This window comes from Alligator sinensis, unplaced genomic scaffold (genome assembly GCF_000455745.1).
Source record: "Alligator sinensis unplaced genomic scaffold, ASM45574v1 scaffold543_1, whole genome shotgun sequence".
NCBI classification, from domain to species: Eukaryota; Metazoa; Chordata; order Crocodylia; family Alligatoridae; genus Alligator; species Alligator sinensis.
The window spans coordinates 474,783-498,849 of NW_005842055.1; the positions used below are offsets into that span (position 1 = coordinate 474,783).

Genomic DNA, 24,067 nt, shown 5'->3' on the forward strand with positions numbered 1-24,067 from the left:
ATGCACAGATCTCACTGATGCAGTTGGCCCCCACTTTGTACTACTGGAGCAGAAGGGATATCGCAGGTCATTAGCAAGGCTGCTTCAACTACATTTTTTGTAGGCACGATTCTGCCTAATGTTGTCAAGATTGTTTGATTAATGCTAATTGCAAACCCTACAGCCAATTAAAGATATGAATAGATATTATCAGTATTTAAAACCAATATACATGTAATAGTATATACTATGTATGTGTGTATGATATATACTATTAATAGTATTATATACTATTTTATATATATAGCATAGTATATATTATGTACTAATGATTATATATTTTTTTAATTAAGTGTTTTGCGTAAGACAATCATTTCCCAACCAAATGTCTCATATAGTGCAATTTTTGTTAGTGTTTTATTTTTTGTATTAAACACATTTAGTTTTATTCGTTTGTTGTTTAATGAGCGAAGTAAATACAATGTTTAAATAAGGCTGTTACAAACAGTACTTATTTCTTCCAATTATATGTTCAAATCTCAATGTCTTTTTGCAGGGACTCCTGAGGATTATCCACAATATTTCCATATGAATCTTACAACAGCTGTACTCAGTCTCTTACAACCCATAAACAGGGATTTGCACCAGAAATTTGATTTAGTCATTAAGGTAATGTCAACTGATTTCTCATTTCCATACACTCATAAATTGCTTAGTAATAAAATCTCTGGAGAAAATGGAGGATGTGTTCTATATTTTTAAAATGTCTGTTAGTTATTAAAGAAGTTTAATCATAAAGTCAAAAGGTAAGATGTACCTCTAAAAATGAGTTATTCAGGTTCATGTTTCTTTAAAATGTTTCTTTACTGTTAATTTTAAGAATATTATAATTACAGTATAAACAAAATACATGTATAACTTCCTAGTTCCTTTTTTTTTTACCCATGTAATTGACTAAAAAAGGGTTAGACATTTTATATTTTGTGTGTTTATAAAAATATCTAACATGTACACTTGAGATTATTCTTTATACAGGATGCCAAGTATGAATTCCAGGAAAACTGGAGAAAAAATATATACATAAACAATAATATGTTTTTGGATTAGAGATGAGTCAGAAGAGAGAAGCTCCAATACAGAGCTATGATTTTGGATGTAGCATGGGATTTCCAGAAGTGCTTCTTGGCTTTATTTTGCTCCCACTGGGGTCAATGAATGCTGTAGAGGCTGACACCAAGTGCTTTTGAAAATCCTGCCTCTAATGCATGAGTACAAGCCTCTCACTGTTTTAATTTCCTTAGCTCAAAAAGGTGCCTTCACAGCACTCTGTAGTCCCTCATAAAACAGCTAATGAGAGTAAAGCTTCTGTAAATTAGCTCTGAAAATGTAGAAAGTCCCAGAGTTGGTGTCATTAGATAGAATGGGAAGATCCCAGTGTTAATTCATTTGCACATTTGAAATTTAGAAATAAAAGAATGAACAATGCTGATATTAAGATTTATATAACCAATATGTCTGTTAAACCTAGTATTTTATTAATTTTACTTAGAGTACACCTAAAAATGTTTTATTCAAGGTTATGGTGCAATCTGTCTAAAGGGAGAAACAAAAGTCAGTAGCATAAAAGATATGGTTGTCTAATAAAGACAGAACAAAGTACATTTGGGAATAATATGGGGCAATCCTGTAGGAGGTTGCCTAATGAGGCAGAAAGTCTTACAGGTTTCTTTTGCATTTATTAGTGGTAGAGGAGCAAACCATGGATTATGGATTGTAACAAATGGTAATGTTTTACTTTAATTAGTACACTGAATCACAAAAAATATAGCAGTGTCTCATTCCAGGGAAAATAATAGTGGAGCATTCCAGACTGCAGCATGGCCTGCAATGCAAGGTCTTAAAAATGTCTCAATAATTAGCTGAACACTCTTAGCATAAACAACTTGTAGTGTAAGCAGTATGCTGATAGGGCTATAATTACTTATTCATTCATGACCCATTTTATTAATTCAGCTTTAAATTTGACATTTCTGTTCCCTGTGACCTGATCATTTCTCTTGTCTCTAATTTCTTTTTTATACTGTGTGTAAAATTATTCATGGATTTGCCTCCTTCCTACCATTTTGTTGTGGTTTTTAATTTCTTTCATTTTTATTTCTGTTTACTCAAACTGAAATAATTTTGTGTTTTTTTAACCTGTGATACTGAATTACTTTGGAAAATGTGCTGCCATTCTTGGTGTTTGAGCACCATTGGTATTTATTACATTCTTCTGTGCTAGGTGGTCAATTAGGAAAACCTAAAGATTTAGATGTTATCCAGACCTCTATATACATCCTTCCTCTATCACTTATCTTTCTTTCTATCTCTTTTCAATTTAGTTATCTCCCCATTTTCAGTCCTGATTCTCTTTTCCTGACAGGGCTGGGTTAGGTGTGACAATATGCAAGTTTCCCAACTTCCACACACAAATACTATGATCATATATTCTCCGGGGTGGTTCCACTGGGAAAGGGAGAAGTCCAACTATGAGAAGGCTAGCTTCTTATATTGTTCAAGCAGCATTATGGGACAAACTGATATTAGAAAATAGGCAAGCTCACATTAAGCTAAATGTCTGAGTAGTAGAACTCACACCATTGACTCAAGAAAAGCAGATTAATATTCCGGTTTTTTTTACCTAAGAGTTGAATGCAGTTACAACCATGGGCTCTTAATCTGAGGTGGCAGGAGGTCTTCCCTGACTGGAATACAATGAAGATTGGGGAGTGTTTTGTTTTGGATAAAGGGAAGAAGGCAAAGGAAAAAAACCACGGAGCAGACAAAGAAAGAATCAGAGTGATATAGATGGAGAGAAAAGAAAAAGGACACAAGCAATAGAAACTGAGTTTTGTTTTTTTAATAATTGTGGATGTCAGTTGTTACATATCAAGTGCAAAGACCATATTTAACTCCAGTTACATAAAATTTGATTGTGGACTGGACTGGTGCTATATGAGAAACCAGACAAAGATGAATAATTGACATAGTTTGGCACATCCAGACTCCCCAGTAATGAAGTGAAGACAACAGCTGGTCCCTAATATATTGCTATATACTAAGAAAAATCAGAGTGGTATAGATGGGCAGAAAAGAAAAAAGGAAATAAACTCCAGTTGTGTAAATTGTGATTGTGGACTGAACTGGTGCCATATGAGACCCCAGACACTAGTGCCATATGAGACATCAGTATACTTGTATAAGCAGCTTCATAGAAGAAGATCTCTTATTTCTAGCTTTGAGCTAGTCCTTACATCAGGAATCAAAATCCCACACTCTAACCTGGAAAACATCTTGTATTTATCCAAATCCAAGATCACTTTGAATTTAAGATACCTCCCCCACAATAATTAGGTTTTACACCTAGAAAAGTTATATAGCTATAATTTTCCATGTATTGAATCTAATTATTGGAGAGTTGTCTTAAAGCCATCTCCTCACCACCTCAACAGGGAAAGCAGGGGGCAGGAGCGAGGACCTACCACTTGCCCCCCACCACTGGTGTTCCCATGGTGCCTACTCCACGTTCCACGTGTACCTGGGCCCTCTAGCACCTGCCCCCCTGTGTCATCTGCACTCCCTAACACCTCTGTCCACCCCACCATTTGCTCTTTCTCTGCTTGGCTTCCCTTGCTGCCTATCCCCCTCTCCCCAACACGCACTTACTCTCTGTCATGGCTCTGGCTCCAGCTCCAGATTCAGCCATGTACTGGCTCAGAGCATGGAGCATATGCTGGCTTCAGTTCCTGCATGGCCAGGCAGCAGTGGTATCTAGCACTAGCAGCTGCTGCCCCAGGACCAATTGGGGCTGGAGGTGCCACCATTGTCATTGTTGCTTCCAGGCCAGGGAGGCTGAAGCTATCATGTGCTCCATGCACCAAGCTGGAGCCACAACAGAAGGTAGGGGGAAAGAGGAGGGGAGGGCAGAGTTGGGGATGGGGGAGTTTCATGAGTGGCATAGGGGGTAGGTGAGGGAACAGTGGCTGTGGCTCCAACTCTAAACTCCTGTTGGAGCCAGAGCCATAGCAGCTGCCTGCCCTCTGCTGCCTTGTTCTGTAATCAAAGATGAGGGGCTTTTCTCTCCATGTTGAGTGCGGGAGGAAAAAAAAAACTCATCCTGGATTCAAGTACATTGTGTATACAATATTTCACAAAAAAACATTTCTTGGGAAGTTTTTGATAAGGTACACCTTAAACCCAGCACTGTTTCCTAAATATACTAAGGAGCAGAGCCATCCTTGGGGGGGGGGGGGAGGGATGAATTGGGGCAACAGCCCCACACCCTGCACTTTGAGGGGCCCCACAGACAGTGCCATGCCACCACTGCCAAATGCCGCTGACTTTGCCGCCATCGAGCACTGCTGGCTCAGGCTGCTTGCCACCCCCACCCCTGGGCCCCACACAGGCTGATATGCCCCAGGCCCCACAGACCCCTAGGGATGGCTCTGCCCAGGAGTATAGGGAATTTCAGTACTCCAAGGAGGAAAACAAAATTTAAGTTGCATAGCTGCTACTTATAAGTATTTTGAATGAGTCAGCATATGTTTCATTCTTTCCTGTCCTTAATTATTTGATAAGTGCAGTAATTTATATGACACTGAAGCTTTTCCTGCTATGTTTGCTTTATAAACCATTTTTTATTTTGATTATTTTTGGTTTCTTCTATTACAAGATTACCGTAATTTGGATATATAAAACAAAAATGTGTACAGCAATGGTTTCAAACCTATCAAAAAGTCCTGTCTTTTTGTCTTACAAAGAATCAATGATGCCAGTGTAGCCAAATGTGGTAACAGACTACATCAATTAAAAACAATAGTTATGCTAGTCCAGTGATACTTTCTTTGTGACTTTAATTACAAGCTGTATTACTAATGGAAGTTTTTATAGGCATTATTAGATTCAAATTACTGTGTTTTTTGTGCAGTCAAGGGGATAATAAGCAAAAGTATCAATCTGTAAGAATAATAATATGCCACCTGCTTGAATAATAGCAGTGTAGTGCAGCACTGTTCAGGGATCCATTGAACTGGTACAAAACAGAAGCTTTGATCTGTATCGGGTCTTTAAGATTCTTGTGTTACCAGGTTTGTATTTTTCACACTCTTCAGGTAGTGGAACCTGATTTCATTTTACTTGGGGAGGGGAGGTAGAGGGAGGGAACAGGAGAAAGTCTAAATAAGTGCATTTAAACAGAAAATGTACCACAATCTGAAGACTCATAGGGTTCCCCCGTGGTCCCCTCCCTCTCCTCCAGCCCTGTCCCCCACCCTCTACTTACTGGTATGGAGTTTGGGTCCAGCTCCCTGCAGCAAAGAGTGGGGACTGCCCAAATGTCCAAATCTCTCCCAATCTTTTCTGAATCAATTCGGAGAGCTTTGAATCGATTCGGACCTTTTTATTGGTCTCCCGATTCAATTCAGATGCGGAGACTCAGCCACCAAATCTCCTCCAAATCAAATCAGCACCTGAAACTTTGCACAGCCCTACTGCTCAGGACCACAGAGCAGCAGGGGGGACAGCCAAAGCTGGACCTGCATCCTGGTGAGTGAAGGGGGTAAGGGAAGCTCCGATTTTCCATCATAAAAAAACCCCCAAAATCAAATGGCAAAGTATATAGGTATTTAGAATGTATTTTATTATAATGACCAAGGCACTGGAAGGCTTCTATGTTGCTTTAAAATGATAAATATATCAATAAAACATTGTGTTCAACTGATATCTATATATATAATGTCATTTCATTTAACAGAAGAAAAATGTGGATTTGGGGTTCTTTAATCAGAGAATTTTGGATGTTTTAACAGAGTTAGTATATCTAGACAGCACAGTGCAGCCTCTTGCAACCGGCTGTGTTGGAACCAAATGTTCAAAGGTATAGATACTGGAAGAAGTCAAGACAAGTTACTGCTGAGGAGCAGGATACTGTAGCTAAGCAAAACATTGCAACAATGTGGCTGCTCTGCTTTCATTACCCAAGCTCAGTAGCTGGCAGAGAGCTCTGGGATAGAATAAGGGAAGGATGAGTGCCCAAATTCTATCAGAGCTGCAAGAGAAGCAGAGAAACAGGGTACTTAGTCTCTGTAGCCTTCCTGAAAGGCTTTTGTCAGTTTAACTCTGCACTGCAGAGAAGCAGGCACTGGGGAAGTTGTCATTCTGATTTCTCCCAGCCTTTCCTATGGAAAAATTCAATTTTGTAAAAAGGATGCATTTCATCAGAAAATAATTCCAATGGACAGTTCCTGACTGTTTCTAGGGTGATGACAGTTGCAGTTACTCACTGACAAATAAAAACAACAGTTTTATTCAGAGTTCAAGCACTCAAGCACTTTCCTGCACTCTTCCAGAAAGTCTAATTCAGTTATACTCAAGCTTCTTAAAATCAGGAAATGAACTCTGTCCCCTTCCCTGACCCTGTGACCTTGGCAATAGCTTGTAGGAATTATCTGTGTACACTACAGCTGTTGTATTTATTTTCATAATTGTAGCTATTTTGGATAGTCTTTCTGCGGATGCACACACTATAACCTGCTTGCACGTGAATGTTTGGGACATGACTAACTAAAGACCCTAACTCCACTGATTTTCATAACTTTAGATATGCTCAGCCCCATGATTTGAGTAAAAGTTGATGTAGAATAAGTTGACTTTAACAAATGCTATTTGATGGGATAGTGAGGTGAGAAGGAAGGCTGTATCTTGGGTTTTCCTTGATCAAGTGGCATAACATTTAGATCATTAGCTACCCTGCATTAGGTACAGCAAATTTCAAGGCAACCTGAATAAATGCATGGATTTTAGCACACTTAGAGTCAAATTTAAACAGAAAGGCTTCCTCATTATTAACTTTAGGGTAGCTGGTTTTCCACCATAATTACAATTGAAAGGAAGACCAACTTCATCAGAAATCTACAACTAGAAATTTACTAACCTGCAAGAGTTTTTAATTTTTCTGCATGTTCCACTTTTAAATATAAATTTTAAATGTGCAGAGCATACTTGATAGTACTCCTTTTTCACATTGATCTTTACTTTACTTTTCAAAGCATTCATGCATGTATTTAGATAGTTTGAAGGTTTATACCTATATGGGAAGAAGCCATATATTTTAAATGTGATACCTTAATAGACTTAGGCATTGGAATCCCTTAATCCCTCATTTTGAGGATGGTTTCTACCACATTTCATTAATGGATCTTTAAATGACTTAAGTGTCCAATCCTTAAGCCACATATCCCTCCACAGAAGATCCCTCCACAGATCCCTACACAGTCTTTTTGTAAGGGGAGAGTAGACTGCAGGCTAACATACCTCTATCTTCTCTGCTTCATGAGCTTTACCTGAAAATGGGCTGCCACTTGGTTGAGGTTGCAGTGCCATTGGAGTTGGTTGGCAGCCAGCTCCTCCTAAATCGTGATGCCTTCATCCATTTTCTTGAGTGTGCTTTCACTGTATGCTAGAAGTATTTCCTTTGACCACCATGAGATATATCAGGCCATTACGAAGCTGGGAGTAGAGCACTTCTTTTGGAGTCCAGAGTCAGGCATCCACACACAATGTCCAGTCCAGCACTGTTGGTGCTTGGGCATCACTGACTCAATGCTGGTAACAGTGGCTTCAGCAAGGATGCTGGCACTTGTGCAGTGATCTTTCCATTTGTTGGGGAGGATTTTCTGGACATATCATTGGTGATACCTCTCCAGGCTTTTGAGATGACAACAGTAGGTGACCCATGTTTCACATCTGTAGAGGAGAGGGGGCGGAAGATGACTTCATTGTAGACCTGTATCTTGGTGTCTTCCTGGAGATTAGTAAATTTCTTTGGCTTGTCTTTATTCATGGTAAAGGAGGCACTTGCACACTGGATCTCCTCATTACTGTTCACTATCCAAAAGAGGTGGCTACCAAGATAGGGAAAGTGCTCAACTATGTCTAGAGTCATTCCCTTGAAAGGGGCAGAGGGGAATGGCCTGGGACAGGCTGACAGAGCACTTTGGTATTCTCCATATTGGGAGACATGCCCAAATTTAAGGAGGCTTCTCTAACGAGATCTAGCACCATGTGGAGGTTTTCCTCGGTGTGTGGAAGGATGGCACAGTCATCAGCATATTGAAGGTCAAGGATGGTTGTTTGAGTACTTTGGCCTTTGAGTGAAACTGTTCCAGGTTGAAGAGCTCTCCGTCCATTCAGTATTAAATGTCAATTCCAGAAGGAATATCTAATAACTTTGTCACTGGTTTCCTGTATATGGCCTTCAATGACCTTACTAAAGTCTTCAGTTCCACTGGACATCCACAATGAGTTACAGGTGCTCATTGTCTTGTGGCAGGAAACTACTGCAAGTGTTTTATCTATCTTTGCAGTGGCTTGGGACATCTACATAGAGTCACTCTATTAGCAACAAAATCAAGATAGGAGGCATACATATGCACTGTCTTACAATGGAGGTACATTGTGAGGCTTTGCTGGAGTTTTTTTTAAATTGCAAGTGTTGCTTCTGGGAACAGAAATTGGTATAGTTTCCAAAATGGGTACATCAGCCGTGTATATATTCTAAGGGTTTTATATTAATAACTCAAAATGCCCTAGTGCCCTCTGTTGGTTTTTCAAGCATGTTCACATTAAACTAGGAATGCATCCCAATAGAGAGCAGCAAGCCAATTTTGTCATCACTTTCACTTACATATTGGTTTAGATTATTACAGAAGTTTACTGGCCAGAATTAAGTAAATTATCAAAGCTTTGTTTGAAAAAAAACACTGTATGATTTCACACCCAGTTTGTCAAACAGTCTAATAGAAATATCAACTTAATTCACTTTCTAGCCATAAATCTTGATCAAGTTTTGTAACAAATTTAATCCTTTATCTAATCAGTGGTGATATCTTGATGAGATTATGATTAATTGAAGAATAGCTGAATGGTGGTATGATCTGTGTGTGGAGATCATCCTATTATCGAGGAGTAAGGCTACCCTTTCTATCTTCATGAGCAGCCAATAGTAACATGATGTTTATAGTAATGTGACAGGGGTAAAGTATATATTTGGTATGGCAAAGTCTATGGATTGAATTAAGTCAGCTGGAGAGGTGTCTTTGCTCACAAGAATATTTCTGAGAAAAAAGAATATTTTGAATTAATTTGCCCATTCTTTTCCAAAACCCCAGTACAATAGCTAAAAGGTCCTGCCACTTAATAGTGATGTGAGCCACTTTGGATCAGAAAGGTATGTTCCTCGATGCATACGTTGGCTCCATTTTTGTTTACGTAAGCAGGCTTTGCATTGCTCATGCTTTTCACAAGATAAAAGACTGGAGGAGAAATAACAGAATGACACCCTTCTATTGCACATGATAGAGGTTAATAGTTTCTTTCTTTCCTTTTGTGAATCTTATTGAATCTTGTTGTTCCCAAGGCTGTTGAAAGCTTACCTGGAATACACAAAAAGATTCAGAAATGGTTTCAATAACCATCTCAGCAAGAGTCAAAATGCAGGAAGTGAAGTGGACATAAGCTGTGTTCTGTATTATTTGTCAAACTGAGATAATTTTTTCTACTGAGAGTAGAATAAGGTGGCATAAAAAAACTACCATATTTCATGAGACAGGAACACATTTTGATTTAATGTTTATTGTAAGACTTAGGAAAGAATAAAAGCTAAGAGAACTGTAATGAGGCAGTTGTTGGAGAAGAAGGCTATAGTAGTTAACAATGGAAAACAAATTACAAAGTGTATTAAGAAGTTCTTTATCACATGCTTCCTGATTATGTAGCAAAAGTTACTTATTTCTTCAAGTTCTGATGTGGAGCACGTGGGCAATGAAAGTATAAATATTCAAGTATTTTAATGAACTTTATTATTCTTAATTATTATGGTCATTTTATTTTTCCCTGTTTTATCAGTGATAATATCACAAGTTTAGTTAAAGGTTTTTAAACGTGCTATAAAAAGTCATGTTGTATACCAAGTAGAATTCTGGATAAAAGACAATTTTTCATGTTGTATGACAGGAATCAGTACAATCTAAGATTATAAGCCACCATACCAAATAGTATCAGTATCAAATTATGCAGATATAAGCTATTATAAAGTAACTGTTAAATCTACATACTTCACTTGCACTACAAGCATAGCAGAACCATTTTAAATGTCATTCATGGTTAAGAAACTTTTAATTATCTGCTAGCTATGCCTCTTTCCACCCTAAAATAGATTTGCTCTATATATTTGCACTGTGTTTGGTCTCTTTCATGTTATCTTCAGTTTCTTGTCTTCTGGCTTCATTCCCTTGGACTCCAGCTGCGCCTCTGTTTTCATTCTCTACTTTGGATTAGCAGTAACTGACTCCATTCCCAGGTCCTGTCACAGTTCAAGGAGTATTTTTTTGCTTCTCAGATTAGGGTCTATGCTTATCCTCCTCTCCCCCTCAAAGTATTACTAGTGGGACCAGCAGGCATTCTGCTGAAATGCCTTTCTCACATGGTGCAATCCACACTGCATTTGTGTCTGCAAATAACAGTGTGTAGCTAGAGTAGATACTACACATGGAGAGAGTGCATTGTAAGTTTTAACTGTCTGAAAGCTGTTTGGAACATACAGACAACTTTGCAGACCATAATTTTGAATATGTTCTCTATAAAGCAGTTCATGAAACCACACTCCATATATATTTTTTATTATTTTTTAATGTGGAAAAATAGTGAGGTGGAGGGGGTTTCTTCTTTATGAAAGATTCAAAAATAAAAAGTAGTTTCTCAAAAGTACAGCTTATATGGAGAAATGTGCTCCTCCGGAAGCATATGTTCTGGGGCTAATTTGTTTTCAGTCTGAATCTTTCTGACTGTATTGAATTTCAACTGAAGGTACTCACAGCTGATACCTTGGCACAGGAGAAGACACATATGTCACTTGTAATGAGATGTGCACAAACAGAATGTTGTGCCTTTTAACCTGGTCATGGAGCTGAACAGTAGGGCTGTGTGAAATGGCATCATTTCATTTCGACTTCCATTTCACTGTTTCACTGGGACAGTGTTTTGTTTCAAGTTTTGTTTAGTTTCAAAGATCGAAACAGTGAAACAGTTTTGATGTTTTCACCCATAGGCTATAATGTGGAATCACAAAACTGCCTATAACTTCGTCATTTCTTGCCTGATTCAAAAGAAAATAACAGGGAGGATAGCCCCTGCTGAGGCTACAAAGTTTGTCAAATTTCAAGAAAATAGGTGCAGGGTTTTCTGGGAAACTGTACCTCAAATCCTGAAAGCAAAACTCCTGTTGCTTCTAAGTGTGAAGGCATAGGAGAGTGAAAACAGCAGGGTTGATAGCCCCTGCTGAGACCACAAAGCCTGCCAAGTTTCAAGGAGATAGGTTTAGGGGTGTCCGGGAAACTGTACCTCAGGCTGTTGATGAGTAAAACTCATGGGGGGGTATGGCACAGCTGTTTTTTAGTCCCTCCCCCAGAGCACAGGGATTGGAAGGAACCTCAGGGAAGAATCAGTCACTGGCCCGCTACACATGTCAATATCAGAGCAGTCCTTCCCCCCTCTTCCTCCTTCCTCTCCTTTGTTCCTTTTTCCCTGCAAGGTCAGCTTTTAAACTTTTGAAACATTTCAAGTGCCCTAGTTTCATTTAGAGGCTGTTTTGAAGCCTTCCATTTCGTTTCGATTTCACTGTTTCGAGCTCAAAATTAGTTGAAACAGTGTTGAAATAAAACACCCGGCGAAATTTCACACAGCCCCACTGAACAGCTGAGAGTTTCACTGCACTGGAGGTGAGAGAATAGAAATAGAGGAAATGTAAGTAATGCACTTGCATTAAATATTTGTTCGCTCCAATATCCATGTAGGGATTAATACTTGCAATCACTAGTTTTGTTTAACTATCACAAAAATCTTTTTTTATTTGGATTAAACTGTTAATTATTTATATACTTATAATATAGCTCAGTCACTATTTTTGAGACATTTCCAACAGAAGGATATTAGAATAGGGTAGGCTTGAACTCTCCTGTTCTCAGTAGGATGGCTGTGATCTCTTTCCAGTACATGTCAGTAACAGTATATGCATTAAGAATTGGATTTGAAATGGAAATGGAGGTCTGAATTACAGAGTCAAGATGGATGAGACTGCGGGATTTACTACTTATTGGAAATTTTAGAAGGCCACAGGAAAATACCTGGCTGTTTAGCTATATTGGTATATCAAAGCAAAATATAACATTCCTATATTTTTATCATATAGTGAATATAGTTTTTAGCATTAAAAAGTTAACTTTTCTTCATGGTTTTCCAGCACACATTTCTGATGCCCCCTCTACTTGTTATAGGTATTGCACAATTACCTTGAGACCAGCTACATGTGCATGATAAAAAATTCCAGCCAGCTCTAAAGTTAGACCTTGGAAATGTGTACTAATTTTCTAGCTGGTTGTTATCAAGCTTTAATTTGCACATGTAGCAGGTTCTCCCCTGTGGCAGGGAACCCCATCAGCTGTGGGCTCCTAGCTGGGGCTGTGAGTCCCACAACTGCTGGAACTCTGGGTCCTGGCAGCACCCAGCAACCACTGTGACCCAGAGTCCCATAGCTGCAGATACTGAGTTTCCACAGTGTGCCTCCCAGTGCCAAGACCCAGCTGAATCCCAGCAGGTGCAAGGCATGGCTATGATCTCCCAGCCCTGGGGGTGAATGAAAATTCTAGACTGGGGAGATTGCTGTGGCAATCACCCCACCTTGAGGGTGCATGAAATTGCCAGGGTGGGTTGATTGCTGCAAAGGCAGTCTCCCTGCCACAGGGGATGTGTGGGGTGCCCCTGCATCTCGGAGTCCCTCACCTGAGGGGGCTCCCATCTGTGACAGCTTGCTTCTTGCCCATGCAGGGGAAGTCCAGAATCAGACTCCCCCTGAACTGGCAATAAGGCACAATGGGATCTAGTGCGCAATCCCACAGTTGCATCGTCTCCTACGCACGTGTGACATGGCAGGAGGTGTGATCATGTGAATCACGTGTTACATCCCACTACACCTTTACCTGCATATGTAGAGGGTCCCTGACATACCAACATTTTTTCATCGTCTAAAGAGAATGGAAAACTCTGCTCAGATTGTATCTCTCAATGATCAGGTTTTCTTTCTATTTTTAGACCATTAAATAACTGGTTCACCTTGGATACTTTCCCTTGGGAATTATGAATTAAGATTGACTTGGTTGCATCCCACTACAGCATAGAGTAGTGAAAGCCAAATTCTCAGATGGTACCAATCTGTGTTGGCTTTCATTTCCAAAAATATCTGTTTCGCCTTTCTGCATTTTTTTATTACAGATGTCATCCAGAACATGGTATTATATATTTTTTTCTAAACTCAAAGTAAAAAAAGAAGAGAGTGGGGATAAGGAGAGATTTTATTATTTTGGTAGTCACAAGGATTGCTTTTGACTGCTCTACAAACTGATAAACTTCACCACTACTGAAGCCACTTATCTTTATTAGATGAACAAGAAATACTTATATTTAGGGGATTTTAATCATTTTGTCTAGACACATTATGTGCCAATATCATTTGCCTGCCACATCACAAGCTTCATTGACAGTAAGGTCAAATATCTTCTCTATCCTGAAGATACCCTCTGCTTTTTGTCCATTAGCCAATTTTAATCCATTTCAGTAGTTCTCCTTTATACTGTACTTTCTGACTTTGTAAATTAATCCTGGTGTGTGATATACAATCCAATGTTTTCCCTAAATCTAGATAAATTATGTCCCCAGTTTCACCTTTATCTCCCAGTTCAGTAATACACTCAAAAAATTCAAGCAACTTTGTCAGGCATGACCTTCCTTACATGAATCCATGCTGACTGTTTCTTGTTTAGTTATACTAGTTTGAATACTATATAATGTTTTTAATATCTTACCCACATCTGAAGTCAAGTTTGTCCGAGTCTCTCTGAGTCTTTCTTTGTTATTTTTATTAAATAGGGGCCTAAATTAGTCACCCTGCCATTCTCTAGTACTGTACCATTTTTAGTGAGCTATCAACTATATTTGGAGATATGGGAAGTACTGGGAGTTGGGAACTGTTCCAGGAAATTAAGTTGTAGCCTATATGCTTCTCATTAGGTGAAGAAATTGTAGATTAAATATTTCAGGAAAATATGTTCTCACTAAATTTAGTTAACTGTAGAGTACTTTCCCATTATCAACTGGATAAAAGTATTGGTGCTGATTGATTGTTTGCCATAGCAATAATTTAAATGAATTTACCATTACTAAATCCATTTGCAACTGCCTGAAAAGGATAGCTGGAATATCCAACTTTACTTTTTAAGAAAAATCAAATGTGTTGGTCATTATAGAAGGCTCATTTTTGTAAATCTTTGAATTACCCAATTCTCCTTTTTGAACAAGTCATCTTTAACACTTTTGAAGGATATTTTACGTGCACTTTTCATAAACATTTTACAGCTTGGGATTTTTTGACAAAATGTATACATAAATCATATTTTAAAATCATGCATGGCTATCTATAAAAAGAAAATAAAGAAATAAAAACACATTTAGAATTTTCATTTTGAAGTATTTGTACCACAAAAAAGCAACCAGAGAAAAGAAATGATATAGTGGGATGTGGTCACTCATAGATTTAAATACTTCTGATAAACTCATAAGTTTATGGTTTCGCAGAAAATCTAAGGAAATAGTGTAAATCATAGGAAGCAATAACATTCACTTGTGTATGTCCATGAACCTAAAAAAAAAAAAAAAAAGACTAAATTTAAATAAATTATTTGTTGTTTGTTCACTACTAATGATACCTTCTAGAATAGCAGAGGCAATGCTCTGGCTTCATTTTTACAAAAATTACTATCCTGAAGCTAGTTTTAGGTGATAAAGATATTCAGAAAAACATGGAGTACATTGCCTCAAATGAATCGACTCCTGGAGTAAGTAAGGCCTTAAAGGTTATTAATATCAGAGCTAAAGATTAAAATTATTCAAACTAAAAGAGGGGGTGATTACATTTAAAAAGACTTTTGTTCTAAAAGAGAAAAGACTGTAGGGACCACATTCACTACAGCCTGTCTCTTGGTTTGATATTTCAGTAAGAGAACATGGGTCCTGAACAAATTTGTCATGACAGATATTTCAAAATCGCCAATCTGGTTGTGAGTCAAACTAATTTTACATTTGAGTAACTCTTTAATTATACTTTTACATTTGAAAATGAACAGAGCTAGTTTCCTCTTTGATAATACCCCACTTCAGGTTTTAGTTCTGATGGGCTAGCTATAAGAGAGATTTACCCTTTACTCTAATTGTGTTTTTTTTATCAGAGGTCTCTGTATTGAAAAAGAGCTCAATCTTGATGCTTCTGCTTGAGTTTTTACATACTGATAGATTTAGAGGTTTTTAGGTCAGAAGAGATCATAATGATAAACTTGACTGAGAGCAAGGGCTACAGAATTTCACCCTGTTACTTTCTTAATCTTGTTTCTTAATTTATACACAGGCATTGAAATGGGAAGTGGGAAGTTGTTTTCCCCCTTGCCGCCTTTTTTTTTTTTTTTTATTCAGAATTTAATACAAGGTAGGCAAAGACATTAAAATCTTAAAAAAACAAATCTTAAAAAAATCTTAAAAAAAACAAAATATGTTTTACTGGAAGAAACAGTGTGTAGTTTGACCCAGCTGCATAGCATCTGTATAGATTAGGTGGTTTGACAGGGCTTTTGGCACTTTTATCTAATTAGATAAAAGTGCCAAAACCCCCCACTAAAGCGCCCAATCTATACAGAAGTTGGGTGAGGTGGACCCAAATAACACTTCCTCTTCTAGGCATGCTCTGGGCTTGGTACAGGAGTGCGCCAAGTTTAACTGCACTTTTTTTGTTTAATGTCTATTAGCAGCCTTTCTGGTAAATGCTTTGCAATTCTGTATCTTGACCCTAGTAATTGATTGTAACATGCCTTATTTGTTTATTTCCTAGGATTTAACATTATGGAATGGCAATCAATAATAGATTTTTTCCTCTCATTCTGCTCATGCCTGGACAAATTTATAACTACCGTGTCAACAATTTCTAAGGAAATGCATATAGATTTTTATATTCTGCTTGATTCCACTCATTTTTAATCATATTCTATGCCAAATAGACAGAAAAAAGCCAGAGAGAAAACATTCAAAACATATGTTGCATTTTAGACATTACATCCAGGTTCTTCCTTTCACTAAGTCTGAACAATTCTTTTGTCACAAATCAGAGTCTAAGTATCCCATCTATATTAAGAATCTAATAAAAAGAAATAGATAATTTGAAATGTAGATTCTGAGATATTGATGTGTTGTTCTATTATATTATTTCTCTCATACTGTGAACAACCAGCAGATAGCTATTATATTTTCGAAGTGCAATTTGGTTCCACTGATGAGTAGTGATAGACAATCTCAAGTGGGACAATGGAATAGTGAAGCCAATGTACTGAAAGCTGGTTTACCATATCTGGGGCACTGGGACTAGAGTTGCTTCAGCATCTAAAGTGCTATTCATTACCACACTCAGATCTTGAGCACTTTATTGCACAGAATGCAGCAGCAAAAGGGAGACTGAGAATGGGGAAAATAGTCTTTGCTGGGATTGGTCCTACAGAAACAGAGTATGTTGCCTGTTGCTTGCACCTGGATTGCAGGAATACAAGGAGACAAAGAAAAAGTGTTGAGTAGGGGATTGTTTTATATCGTATGAAACATGTTTCCTACTGCCACTTTTCTTCCTTCCTTCCTACAACTACCCTGGGTGTGGTAGTGTGTGTGTGTGGAGAGAGGAGAGGGGAGATTCCTATCCTGAATTATGCATGCTTATGCCTCTCTGAATCAGCTAGTCCCTACAGTGTAACCCTGCACTGCTTTACGACTTGATAGAGGGAAGAAGAGTTCTGAAACAAAGGAAGTGTTTTATGAGTCTTGAGGGCTCCGTGAAAATGCTCTGAAGGAGTGACATAATTCTGGAAGACTTTATTACAGAAAAGATAGGTTTGAATTACAGAGAACTTAGATAAGAAGATGGACCCTGTTCTTGGACTTTTTTTTAGCAACTGTGTAGTAGTCCTTGGAGCACAGAACACAGCTCCTTCCCAAAGGAAGACTGCAATTACTAGATTAGAGTTGTTCCCTTTTGCTCTGTACTTCTGACTCTGTAAATCTCGATTTTTGCTTTGGTTGTTTTTCTTCCTACACGGTGGGTAGTAGCATAATTGAAAAGGGCAATCAGGGCAGTATCCCTGGGAACTGCCTTTGTAGTGGGGAACAGGGCCAAAATAGCTCAGACTGCAGCAGAGGAGTAATAAACCTCTGTGGTTGGTACCAGGGCAGCTGACACTACCCCAGATGTCACACAGCTGCTTTGAATGCAGAACTTTCCAGCTACACCTCTGAAGGTGGCACAGTTTCAAAAGGATTGAAGGATGTGTTAAGCCCAAAATACCTGAGAGTCTGGTGGTTAGGAATCTCCCCTGGAAGTTGGGATATATGAGCTTGAATCCCTTCAAGCAGATGAGTACATCCTTGTACAGCAGCAAGGTTTCCCACTTCCTGGGGGAATGCTTTGATTATTAGGGCTTTATATGAATAAGGCCTCCTCCTTCAGCTGCCTTTTAAATGTGTGCCAACCCTACAGCACCAAAAACTGGCACAATAAGCAAGGGGGATTCCCACTTTTATATATAAAAAAAAAAAAATAGGGATTAGCATCACAAACCAACGGGCCAAAGGGAGGTAAAAAAGTAAAGAAATATCAACATTCTGGTAACATACACTCAGCACCTTAATTTCTCCCCCCAAAGCTCCAGAGGTGCCCCCAAACAAGCCTTTAGTTCCTAGAGTGCTCAAACAGTAGCCTGTGGCTGCCCCCAATACTGAGTGCAGCTCCTTCACAGCCACAGTCCTGGCTGTCCAAGCCAGTGAGATCTCCAGCTCCACTGTGCCCACCCTTGTGTAGGGCAGGCTAGATTCCACATGCCCACATCTCTCACGCACGCACACTCTCTTGCATGCTCTCTCACATGCTCTCTTACTCTCGCTTTTGTTCTCCCTTGCTTCAGACTCAAACTTACTCTTCTTTTTCTCCTTGCCCCCTAGCCCCTGGGGGTTTCTGGAGTTGCAGCCTGAATCAACAGTCAGCACATCTGCAGACTGCTCCCTGGTTCGTCCTGCTGTTTTCCATATTACATGCACATACATTACAAAAGAATTTGCTACTGCATTTTATGTGGAGCCTAATCCTGCGCATGCTTGAGGCTACTACACTGAGGAGACTTCAGCGGACAAGTTGTTGGGTTTTTTTCTGGCTTCTGAGTAGGCAGAGATGTGAGCTGCATTGCTAAGCCCTGTCCAGATTGGAGCACTTTTGCTGATGCAGAATCTTAGACGCATAAGAAATGAGGTAAAAAAGTAAGGCAGCTACAAGTTTAAATGTCTTGAGGTCCAAGTCAGTCAGTCACTCTGTGTGTGTGTAATCACTGAGTCATGTGATAGCATCCTCAGTGGCCATGTGCAGTTCCTGTAGTCCACTGCTGAACTTAGGCAGTGGGCAGTCATTGACAGTATGTGACATGGTGGTGTTTTGCCACAGCTGGGTTGTCGTGAAGACCCAGTGGTGGAGGTTGGCCACACACAGGCTGTCCAGAACCTATTCAGCAAGGCCCACTGACAGCATGGCAGGCTGAAGCCAGGTGGGCAGGGTATAGGATCTGTGATAAGGAACTCATTTCATGGTGATGTTGACCTCCATTTCTCACACTAGAAGATCTCTGTTGTGTGGTCCTAGTGCAGCAGTTTGGAGCGTTGTGATGGTAGACATGCAGCAGGTGTATTTAAGAGAGCATTGTCCAGTGGCAGACTTTGATTGCAATAGATTTTCTCCATTATTTTGCTAGTTGCAACTTCCTATTGGATATGAGGGGGAACAGTGTTGCTCAGGATTTGGAGCCATGGTAGAGGAGTCAGTCGAAGAGTTCCCGAGATGATGTGCATCATTGAATGGAGCTGCACAGCAAAGAGTTTGGTGTGATGAGCAATTCCAAACTGGTGCACAGTAGTCTGCCACAGAGCTTGACATGGCAAGAGCTGAGATCCTTAGAGGTGAGGTTCTTGCACTCCACAGTGACCCAGCTAAATTGTTAAGGAGGTAGTTGCATGCCTTAACTTTCATTGCTGTCTTTTTCAAGCGTTCATGATAGCTCAGTGTCTGCTGTAGAGTCATGCCCAGGTAGATGGGTTGTGCTTCATGCCCCAGCTTCTGGCCATTCAGGTAGATGTTTAGTTCCCAGGCAGCAATGGCATTGTGTCAGTCGAAAATGCTGGAAATTGTCTTACTGATGCTTGGCTGGAGGCACCACGTCTTGCAGTAGTCAGCCAGTTTCACAAAGTCACTGTTCACAGTGTGTTCTAGGTAAGGCCCAGGTGAGTTTCAGAATCACAGTTTTGTACTTAGATGTCAAGTTCTACCTAAAGTCCACTCTGTCCTTTGTTGAATCTATTCCTCTAACATTCCTACTTGTAGAAGCTGTAGAGTGGCATGAATTCCAGTTTTAATATTAAATTTGTAAATACAGAAAATTTGGTTAGTATTAGACTATTATATATTTTAAAATATAAATATGAAAATAATTACATTTTACTTCATTGAATAGCTGTGAAAATAAAATTTCTAATGCCAAACATGTAGTTATCACAATTTTAATGAATCAGTCATCGAACCAACTTTTTATATAATTGCATTATAGCCAGCTGTTACTTACATGCAAGAATGATCAAATGCCAAACATTTGTTGACCCTGGTATTATAATATCCCTAGTGTCGGTATAATGATGTCTGACAGGATTCCTTGTATTGAAAAATAACACACGTTTTGTGTGGAGAGTTTAATACTTTGGCAGTTTTAAATCATGTTAATCTGAACTTTGGTGTACTTGTCAGCATGAAGCTTATTTTGTTTTATCATAATTGATAGACATTTTATCAGTTTGGGCTCAAGAGTACATAGAAAAATTAGTTTTACTTGGAGCTTAGTAATAAATATGAAAATGAGGATGAATCATATCCTGACAATGATCTAAATGAGGCTTTCTACCTCTAGGCAAAAAGGGCCCAATCCATTATCAAATGGAAAAACTAGCATTAACTTCAGCAGGCTCTGGATCAGACTCTGTAAGAGCATAATGGATACTACCTACAAACTCAGAGGGTTTGGCATTTTTTCCACATTGCCTTTTTTTTTCAATAGATAACATTTGGCTTTGCAAAACTGTGTGTAAAAGGGAAGGGAGATGAACTGAGAGAGGATTTTAAAAAGAAAAATTAGCTGTTCAGATGTGTGTGTTTTATTGGAAAGTTGAAGTTGCATGTTACAAATTAGCCCAGGCTCTACACTGCAGAAATTGAGATGGGAAGTATGAAGTTACCCCAGAGAACTGGGTCTTGGACTGTCGTAGGGGTAGCTGTATCATTCACTGGTGGGAACTATGGTAGTGCAGCTTTGAGAGCATTGCCTCTTCAGTGAGGAGGGTAGGAAGCTGAGATGGAAAAGATGGAAGAATGGAATCAGGGCTTCAAGTTAGTGCTGAAATAGTGATGCTGTCAATAACTCCCACTGAAGGACCACCCATGGGGATGCCAATTAACTAATTAGTCCAGAGGGTCGTTAATCCGCTGTGACCCACAGGCAGTCAGGTTGGGGGCATTAAAGTAAATTAATTTCCCTGAGCATTGATCTACTGCCTGACCCCACTCATAGTTGGAAAGAGTAGCTATACACTACAACACAGGTAGGTTGAGCAACATAAGCTGTAATACACAACAAAACCCACGCAACAACTACCCAATGCAATATTCCCGTAACACCCAAGCTGCAACACAATAAAATAGACCTGATGGGGCAAAAACCTGATGCACATCCCAAACCCAATCTCCCTGGTCTCACAGCCAATCAACTACACATTACAATGAGCTTCAGTCACTACATAGTTAACTGCTATGCAATTTCACAGACAACCCAGAAACCACAGATGGTAGGCAAGAACACCCTGGGCCTAGTCAGCAGGAGAAACCCTTTGACAGTCCCTGATGATTTCCAGCCTTTCCCTGCTTAGGTACTCAGCACCTCAAATAGGGAAAGGGTGATACTTTATCCAACTGTAGCTTCCCAATGACTAGGTCACATCAAGGAACCTGCATTCAATTAACTCCCTCAGCCTGAGACCCTGGAGTCAGAACTGTCCAGCCAGAGTGAGGGCTGAGGCCAAGCCCCTGCTGGCTGCTCCAGACAGGATTTATAGCCTTTTAATCAAGCCACCTTCACTCGCCCAATGCTCCAATCATTGCCCTTTCCATAATACCCAATCAAATTCAAACCTGAGCAATACTTAAAAGGACCAATCAATTCAAACTATTTCAACTCAATACAAGCAAAATCATCATAATTGCCTTATTAATTAACATATTAACTTTGATCAGTAGTTGCATTACAATTATACACTGGGCATGCCCAGACCTTAAAAGTAAGTCATGATTTCATCGAGGTTGAGAGTTCAAACACTCTAGAAACATCTCACCTCTAGTCATATGGCACATGCATGGACTTTCACTGTTCTACAGTTCCCCTCCTTGATGGCTTTGGGGAGGAACTTCCAAAAGTCCATCACCCAAAATCATATCAGGTATGGTGTCCCAGGTGATGCTTCAGATTGCTGACTTCAATGGAGACCGATGTCCTGGATCCTCCTTTTTGATGGATATCTTGGTATCACAGACAATGAAGACGGGGCACCATCAATCCTGGTACAAAGCCAGGAGCCTCCTCCATGCCTGGAATCTATTGGTCTCATCATTAGAATCAGGATGATATCCATCACTCATATTGCCCGTTCCATCTCAACCTTCAAGAGACAACAAAGAAATAAGCCACAATACTATATGACACGCTATGAAGCAGAAGCGCCCTTCCAAGCCTTCAGCTGGCTGGAATGAAACACTTCTTGACCTTCCTCTTGTTTTTCCAAATTTCCAAAGCATACACTGTAGAATTGACTTTATCCACAATGTACACTGGTCCTAGCCAAACTGGGGAGAAGATGTGCTTCTTTTCAGAGAAGGACCTGTAAAGGACCCTGTCTTCTACTTCCTACTCTTTGAGGACTTCCTTCCTGCAAAAATATTTGTCCATCCAGATCTCTTTCACCCCAATTACAGTAGCAACCTGAAGTTGTACTTTTCTAATACTCTCAAGGAGTCCAACAAGCCATAACTCTGTGATAGCCTTAGGCTGGCACTCACTCGGTAATGTCCACCCACCACTGCTCTGGCAACCGCATCTGCCTCCCTGTCATAGTCATATATGGAGTGAATCCATGGCTGGCAGATGTGCCTCTTAATGCCATTAATATAACTGGGAGCTTTTCATCCTAATTATTTCCAGCAGTGTTGACCACCTTTTGTAGGGCAGTCTTTACTATCCATTTGATCCTCTTTACAATTTCTGAACATTGTGGTCTACCAGGAACATGTAGTTTCTGCTTTACATAGAAAGCATGACAGACTTCCTTAGTTATTTGTCCAACAAAGTGTGGACCCTGCTCAATATTGATGACCTTTGGCAGGCCCCATCTAGCAAATACATGATAGATCAGGATCCTGGCAGTCGTGAGCACCATGCAATTTTGTGTGGGAAATGCCTCCACCCATTTAGTGAATGAATCGACCACCATGAGGCAATAGAAATTACCTCTTTTTGTACGAGGTAATGGACCAATGTAGTTAATCTGTAGATGTGACCACAGTCTCTCCATATGCTGATGCCTCAGAGGATCTTTTTGGGTGACCTGATTCAGATTATTGGTTGCGCAAGCAATTGTTGACAAAGACTGACACATTCTCCCTGAACAATGACCACCATTCAAATGACTTTTATCATCAGATTGTCTTTTCAGTGCCAAAATGGCCTTGATCATGCGCTAACAAAATGACGTCTGTCTGTAGCTGTTGTAGCACTACCCATACCGGTGGCTTCTCTCCTTTCCTAGCAAGGATAAGCCTGATAGCTCCTACCATACACACCAGTCTCTGTGCTTACCAGATTGAACCAGTTTATTCAATTCTAAATCCTGATGCAGTAACCCAACTAAATCCACAGCACCAGGCTCAGATGGTGTGACCTTAGACACAGGGTCAAGCTCTACCATTTCTGGCATGACCCATCTACGTCTCATCCTGACTCCTTCCTTGGCAGCTATGTCTGCCTTCTCATTCAAGGAGCCCTTCAAGGTTTTACACCTCTGGTGGGCCTTTACCTTAACCACCGCTACAGGATTTGATCTTTACTTACAGGAAGCAAATATACTTAAGAAAAGTAGAATACTTTACAGGTTTTCAATCCCCTGACTTGAAGTCTCGATGCCTTCAGACCGGCATCCAAACCATGAGCACCCTTACCACCCAGTCTGAGTCACTGCAAATGACTACAGACTGGTCACAGTATCTCATCTAAGGTGGCATCCATCACACTTCCACCTAGATATGTCTGAAGCTTTGGACTAAAGCCCCAAATCAATGGCTGCTTGAATGCTGGCATGTTAAACTCAAAGTCACCATTCGTCTGCCTATACAAACCTGAGGCTACAAACAGTAACTTCTTACACTCAATGTAAGACTACAGTCTCTCCCCACTGACCTGCCATTCCTTGTGGAACAGCACCACAGCGGGTTCATCTGGGAAAAACTTTAGGACCTCATCTCTGATGACCCCCAGCATGCTGACCTCTATTGTTCTTGACATCCACAACTGAAAAATCACTGCTACCCATGCATTTTTACAAGATATCAGGCAAGTCCACAACTGTATATCTGGCACGCACATTGAGAATTGCCAGTTCTGCTAACCAACTGATCACAGTCTCCCTCTTAAGGGGCCCAATCTGCTTGCCAATGGCTCTAACTTGTTCATCCATTAGCAGCACTATAGCTATCTCAACAGATCCCTACTGGACACCTCATAGGGAG

At 39.8% G+C, this 24,067-nt stretch overlaps 1 protein-coding gene across 1 annotated transcript in view; it reads left to right on the forward strand.

Moving 5' to 3' along the window:
- PCDH15 (protocadherin related 15) overlaps positions 1-24,067 on the forward strand; it is a 922,022-nt gene that overhangs the window by 457,113 nt on the left and 440,842 nt on the right. The window contains exon 11 of the mRNA XM_025203355.1: positions 536-648. Within this exon, the coding sequence (XP_025059140.1) occupies positions 536-648 (113 nt within the window). The remainder of the gene's footprint in view (positions 1-535; positions 649-24,067) is intronic.